The sequence below is a fragment of the Lissotriton vulgaris genome, chromosome 4_1 (assembly GCF_964263255.1).
Source record: "Lissotriton vulgaris chromosome 4_1, aLisVul1.2, whole genome shotgun sequence".
Classification (NCBI taxonomy): Eukaryota; Metazoa; Chordata; class Amphibia; order Caudata; family Salamandridae; genus Lissotriton; species Lissotriton vulgaris.
In genome coordinates, this window is record NC_141691.1 from 1,260,239,309 (window position 1) to 1,260,246,895 (window position 7,587).

Sequence of the window (7,587 nt, forward strand, 5' to 3'; positions counted from 1 at the left end):
TGCTTGCATGTGTCCAACTCCATGTCGGAGCAGGAAGCAGGCAGCCGGGCTCCCGCCCCTTAGCCAATCCCAGAACTCCAATGGAGCATTGTGATTGGTCTGAGCACTGTGACATGGCTCTCAGCCTGGGCTGTAGGGGTGGGCATGTTCTCTATGCAGGCTGTAATGCAGCTGCATGGACAACAGGGGAGTGCGCATGACTGCTTTGGGTGACCTGAGAGGTCTGACCAAACAGTCATTGCGCACAGGAGTGTCTACCACTCCTTTCCTGCAGCTCCGCTCTGCCGCCTCACGCACTGGGGGGCAGGATGAAAATAAATGATAATAACATCCTGTTATTGTAATTTTTATTTTTTCCTTTCTTTGCTACTCCTGGCAGTGTGGCGATGATCCTCTGCCTTAGTGGAGGAGCCGTCCTCGATGATTAAGTGATCAAGGGCCTCATGTACAAAGGGTTTTCACATTTGCACACCCTCTAATTAAGTAAATCAGTGGATGTGTGAGTGCTAAAATCCATTTTTAAATGTACTAAACACATTTAACAATTCAGAAAAGGTTTTCTGAATTGTTTAATGGGCTAAGGAAACCATTTGGAATCCCTATTTGGTGTGTTAAGGGTATTCCCTTTCAAAAATGGATTCTTTGTGGTATGTATTCGTGTTTTTTTTCCCTAAAATTTTACCACCACCTCAAAGAAGTTGGTAACCGGGAAAGGATCCCAAAGGGACCTCTTCCAATCTTTGAATCATTAAAAAAGCATTTTTAAGTGTAGGCAACGTTACCAATTAAAAAATGTTTGTAAAACTTTTAGGGGCTCATTTACAAGCCCCTTGCGTCGCCGGTGCATGACTTTAATATGGGAAAAAGTGATGAACCGGTGGCGCAAGGGGCTTGTAAATAAGCCCCTTAATTATTATTTTAACACATTCTGTTTTCGAAAAATGGGCTGCATCAAAAAAACAAGGATTGCTTTAATTAAATGCAATCATAGACGTGGTGGTAGACTGACTTCAGTATGCCACCATTCTTGTGATTGTAGACAATTGCTGTGGGTCGCAATTTGGGACCTACCTCATGCATAATAATTTGGTTGTTCGAATTGTTACTCACTACAATTTTATAGTTTGTGGACCAACCTATTTGTTCATAGGTCGGTACGCAAAATAAAAATGCATTTGGTAAATTCGGAGCACAAATTTCGACCACTTATTCAGAATGCTTTTTTAGTACATGAGTCCCCAGTCTCTAATAAACACTCTACCATAAACCATATTTTTTTAGATTTGCTAATAATTATGGCACTATGGTGCTGAAAAACTTGTAATCACTCTTAAGCCTCCAAAAGCATCTTTAGTAGAATCAATCTTGATGTTTATCATAATATACATAATTACAGGAAAAGAGCACATTTTCATCAATTCTTGCTATGCTTTGTCTCTCACTGGACTTTGAACAGGACTTTTAGCAAAAGGGGACTGACACGAAACTGTACTGGCTTCAGAACATGACCTCTCTTGTATCCCTCCCAATAACGAATCTGAGAAACCACATTAACATCAAAGCTGTCAAATCAACAATCACTTCTTGGACTTAGGTTAATGTAATTTTAGAGACATGATCAGATCCTTCCTAGAACACATTTTAAATGTTACCCTTTCAAATCATGTCATTAAAAGCGTAGTATCTTATGACAAACTCAAAAAATGAAATTTGATTTTAGTGCTATGTCAGTATATTTACAACTCATTTTCGTTTACTAACTTTATCTATTACATAAAGTCTAAGGGCCTGATAGAGAGTTCGATGGATAGATTTCACAGTCACAAATGTGACCGATATACCGTCTTACTTTTAGGAGGTTAATTTCATGGTATGGCATTGTAATAAGGCAAATGGGATACCCGTCATATTGCCCTAAGAGCCTAATTTCGATTTGGGCAGATGGGTTCTCCGTCACAAATATGAAAGATGTACCATATACCTTTGTAAGTGCATTTTATCCAAACGTGCTTGCATTAAGGCAGACAGGATATCCAGGGTCGGACTACAATAAAGAATAGGGCTGGGCAGTTGAAATAAAAGTGCCTCCCATTAGTGAAGTAGATAGCTAAAAATGTGGCCCATGTTTGCAAATTGAGGCAGTTTTGAACTTGGTAAGACACGCTGTATAAATGTATAAATAAATGTTTTTACACGGTATGAAAGGCTGCATGGAATTGAGCCTGAGGCAGGACATTTTTCTTTTAATATCAGTGAAATCAACAGTAAAAACCTGCTGAGCAGACAATATAACGGACCCCGAAACAGCCAACTATCTGACACTGCCCGACTGCCCTACCGACCTTGGGGACATCGTCATGTTTGTGACGGAGTTCCACAAACTCTAAATTATGTTCAGAATACCACCACCTACCTATTCATAAACAAATCGTTGATCTGCGATGGTTCCCACAGATACAAGACAGTGGAATTTAAGTTCAAGATAATCTAGCATACGGTCGGGTCGGCAACACGGCTCCTGTACTATACCAAAAGCAGAAACAGACATCGCTTATCCAAGACAAAAGCAATCTTCTTTATTTCAGGGTTTCTTTTTCATCTGATAAAATAATCATGTTTTCATCACAACAAGAAAAAGACAAATCAGGTATATGTGCCTTTTTTCCTTTTGTTCTGCATGCAAAGTATTGAAGCAAGCTGACCTGCACTCTGGTGAATTTTAACAAAGTGCCTAGGCATATGCACCAAGAAACCCAATGCAGGAAACGACTTCTCACACACGAATCTTACCTATTTCCAGATGGGTGGAAATTCCACAGAAATCACTTAGTACAATCAAATTGCAGATCAAAGTCAGATAAAAAGCAATTCGGATATTCGACATTTTGCTGGGATTTTGAACACCACCACAATCCATGCCACGGAAACTCCGCTCTGTGAACTTTGTAGCTTGCCTTTCACTTGTTTGCTTTCAGTCGTCACCGCTCAAAAAGATTTTTTTTTCCCAGTAAAGTTCGCAGAGGCATTTGATGTTCCATGTCGCAATGCCCAGTGGGTAAGATGAGTTGGTTTCTGCGACGTTTATTGGGCTCTTCGCCCATTTACAATACCCGTCAAACAAGGGGTAAGAGAAATACCACGATGCAGCGCATATATTAAACGTGGCTTCAGCTGTTTAGGCCCCCAACTACGACTAGTCTGGAAAATTCTGATCCGTGTGCCTACAGGAGCTTGTGCTTGGTCGAAATTCCGAGTAGGGTTGGAATTACCAAAGTTAAAGGTAGATTTATGGGGTAGATTTACAAGCCCCTTGCGCCACTTTTGCGCCATTTTTAACATGGGAAAATTTACGCTAAAGTGATGCAGGGGGCTTGTAAATCTGCCCCATGTTTTTTTAGTGCAATGCAGCGCAGCAACCAAAATTGCTGCGTTGCATAAGGGGAAGAAAGCAGCCTAGAACCATATAAATTGCCTGCTGGTACTGCTATCGTCCCCTGTGCTGATGCACTATAAAGGCTGTCCAGTGGCAGGCACCGTCTTTGCACCATGTTGCAAACCTTTCCAGTTGCCCGTACTGGCCGTAGTGGGCAACAGGCATTTTCTCAGTGAACCAAAAAGGTGGGGGGGCGGTTTTGGACTGGTGGGGGCCGTTTTTAGGTTGAGCATTCAAGACCTTTTGTATATATTTTAGTATATACTTATTATATACTTAATGTGTATGTAGTTTGTTGGCTCTGGAGATCAGCCCTTGGACTTGTCTGCTTCCGCTTAGGGGCATGGACCCACATGCATCAAAGTCAATTGCATTCGCAAACGGTGCGAATCGTAATTTTCGGCCGTTTGCGAATGCAATTGACTAATTTGGATTGCATCATGCATTTCGCAATTTTAGGAATCGCCACCATGTTGCGATTTCTAAAATTGTCATTGCATTTAAGAAATCGCAATTTCAGATTTCTTAAATGCAATGCATGATCATTGTTTAATTGCGAATTCGCAATTTGGAAGTGGTAAAATAGCATGAAGGTGAACTTCATGGTAATTTACCGAAAACGTTCAAATATGCACAAATTGCATTTTTGAAAGTACTAATTTACACACACACATGCCCTTGGGGCATGTGTGTGTGTAAATTGCATTTGAAGTTACATTTCAGGGGTGCAGAGAGGGGTTCTTTGGACCCCCCCCGCACCCTTGAAATTGCATTCACATTTTGCGAATCGCAATTTGAAATTCGCAAAATGTGAATGCCTTCCCATTCATTCCTATGGGCCTTTGGGCCCATAGGAATCAATGGGAAGGGTTTTCCTTAATTGCGATTCGCAAATTGTGAATCACAATTAAGGAAAAATACCGAATCGCAAATAAAAATGCGAATATTTAATGCATAGGTATTTGCGATTTCTAAATTGTGATTCCCTAATTTTCGCAATTTAGGAATCGCAAATACCAACAATGATGCATGTGGCCGTTTGTTTTCTGTTCAACTGCTTCTATTTAACTGTCTTGATAGAAAACGACCAGCAGAAGTCCGTAAAAAACCAGAATTGCTTTCTGCAGCGGGAATTAATTTTTTTATTTTTCTGGCAACTGCCTCTATTCAACTTTCTTGATAGAAAACAACCAGCAGAATACCAGATACCAGAATCACTTTAGAATACCAGAATCACTTTAGCATTCTCTACATTCCAGTCCGTAGAAATTGTCGTCCACGAGCACCCGTAGACAATATTTTATATTATATATTTATATCAATATCTATTGGTCTCACCTTTGGGACCTTATATGTATTTAGCTATGCATAGCTATGCATATTATATTAAAAACAGAGCTTTGCCTATAACATTTCCAGCTGAAAGGCACTATTTCTCTCCATATGTTTCCATACCTGGCGTGTGTCACGCAGTTTGGTGCTTACTTTCCCTCCATGTTAAAGAGCAGTAGATGTTTCAGCACCCAGGCTAATAGTGCCGCATAGCTGCATAGCATTACTTGGTGGTAAATAACGAATTCTTATGTAAATGCAAATATGTGCATTTACACCTGTAGGCATGTATGTGTGCCACATGGCACACAAGCACTAATCAGGGGTGCAACAGGGTGTCAAAGTGACACCCAGCCACCCTTAACCGATTCGGTAATTGACATTCAATCCTATGGGCCTCCAGGCCCATAGGAATCAATGGCAAATACCGAATCAGTAAATACCGATTCGGTAAATACCGAATCTTACCGATTCGTTAAAAAATACAGAATTTTTATCTACATATAATTTACCGATTCTAAAATACTGAATCGGTAAAATTCGGTATTTTAGAATCGGTAAAAAAGATTTACCTACATCTAGCCCATAGTCTCTAATCTAGACAAGCTGAATGATCTGATAATAAAAACTCACTTAGAGGCCAAGACAACTGAAATGCCTTGATACTGGCTTCACATAATTGGTTAACTGGCCACCCCTCCAGAAATAATGACATCCTTAATTAGGAAACATATCCCAGGGAGGCCCCTTGCGTTCTAGCAATGCTAGAATTGATGCGGTTCCTTGTTTTCACAGACAACAAAGGGAAGGCTCAGCCTTCACAGTAAAAGCAGCAGGTATGTGGAATCAGCTGCTGGAATATTTGAGGTCCATCTTGGAGGAAGTTAAATTTAAAAAGGAGCTTAAAACACTCTTATTCAGACTACAGTGATTTTAGGATCCCAGTAGCTCTCTGCTCTACTCCCTCTTTAGTGACTAAAAGCTCTGGTTCACTATTTCTGAGTAGTTGTGTGCTATAGAAAAATCCTTCATTCATTCATTCAAGGGCAGATGATTTTGTATTCATAAAATTGGAATAAAATCTCCCTGCAAAAAATACCACTTCACTGATGATCAGCAATATCCACGTCAACCCACTATTAGCGAAGAAGAAATCACAGCTCAGTAGGGTATTGGAAATAGTGAGAGATTAATGGATGAACTTTCCAGAAGCTATGTGGATATTGGCAGGTGACATTAATTCAAACCTATTGGATTGGGAAAATGCACCAAATTGGCAACAAATAGATAATGCAGAAGGGGAAATGCCACCATTAAAAAAAAAAGAAAAGCAAATCTGACAAGGTTAGAGTACTAGCAGCATCTCTCATGAACGACTCAGGCCTACGTAGTATCAATGGACAAATTTGCTTTGACCAACCGGCTTCTTATAGACAATTTCTCCAACATCAACACTTAACCCTGGATTACATTTGGATCTTGAGCAAGACTTTTCAAGAATCAAAACGTTCACCGTGCGGCACATGGAGGTCAGTGACCATGCAACTTTTATGTGCCAGCTAGAATATGGAGGTCGTCATACAGAGCTGTTACGCCTACTAGGATTCCAGGAGAACGTAACGCTAGTCAACAAAATCAGAAGGAATCTACAGTTTCATAAGGATGAGTGTGAGAAACTCAAACATTTTTTCTGGAGGAACTCGGCATGGCATGGCAAATAGCTGGCACATAGCCATTGGGACTATCCAGGACAACCAGCAATATTCAAGAGCCCACTCTGAAACATAAAAGTTTGCTTCAACACAAAAGGTCACCCTACAAAAGTTTCTAAAGAAGGTGAAGAAATTAGACAGTTGAAAAGAAAGCTAAAGCTTACAGGAATGACAACTGGCTCCTGAAGGCTCAAATTAACTTGCTAGAATTACCTTACTTCAAATCAAAAAACAGTACAGGAAAACTCTCTGGGAACACAAACAGCATTGGCAGAAGAATCAATAGGTAAAACTGTTTGAGGCCTCAAAATGTTCAAACTCATGCTCATTTTGGCTACTTGTCCATCAATTACTGAGGCCAAATAAGCACTGCAACATGGTCCAGTTATATAGCATCCTTATATGTTGCAGTAGAGGCAACAGCTCTGGAAAATCCTCCACGCCAAATGCTATTTGCAATCAAATCATCAACCTGAAGCACCAAGTTCAAACTATAACACAGTGTTGAGTGGAATCCACTCAATGCACACCTCTAGTGCACCATGATTGAACAGGCTTCCAGTAAATATATTTAAAGTGGCTAGTCACGAATGAGTGGACCTGATGGTCAGATTATTCAAGAAATGTCTGTTATTTAATACCATTCCAGACAGTTGGCTCCATCCTAATCCCCATTCACAAGAAACATCCCAGTCTCAAAGCCTTGTAGGGTGTTGATGGAAAATCATTCGCAAAAGTTCTTTTTAAGTAGCTGGGGCAATGGGCAATAGCAAAAGATCTTATACCAAGTACCCAGATAAGCTTCTAAAAAGGATGGGGAACAGAAAACAGTCTGATAGCAGTGGCTGCCCTGTCAGAAGCAGCAATGGAAAAAGGCACTCTTCTGTTCCAAGCTTTCATAGAATTTTCCACCGCTTTGACTGCGTGCACAGAGACTTATTGTGGGCCAAGCCGCAAAATTGGGGACTGCCGGCTTTCTTGCTAAATTTCATCATCAGTCTCTACTCACAAACGTGGGTGCCAATATGTATCACGTCCAACTGGGTAACGATGGACAATATTGAAACATCAAGGAGGGTGAAGCAAGGCTGTATCCTGGCTCCTCTAATC

General features: G+C 40.6%; 1 protein-coding gene across 2 annotated transcripts in view; it reads right to left on the reverse strand.

Annotated features, from left to right (window-relative positions):
* Positions 1-2,992, reverse strand: part of GPLD1 (glycosylphosphatidylinositol specific phospholipase D1) — a 655,729-nt gene extending 652,737 nt beyond the window's left edge. The window contains exon 1 of one of the 2 annotated variants that reach the window (XM_086965460.1): positions 2,791-2,992. In XM_086965460.1, the coding sequence (XP_086821586.1) occupies positions 2,791-2,917 (127 nt within the window). In that variant the 5' untranslated portion in view covers positions 2,918-2,992. The remainder of the gene's footprint in view (positions 1-2,790) is intronic. The other variant, XM_086965459.1, reaches the window with a different exon arrangement.
* Between the last annotated feature and the right edge of the window lie 4,595 nt (positions 2,993-7,587).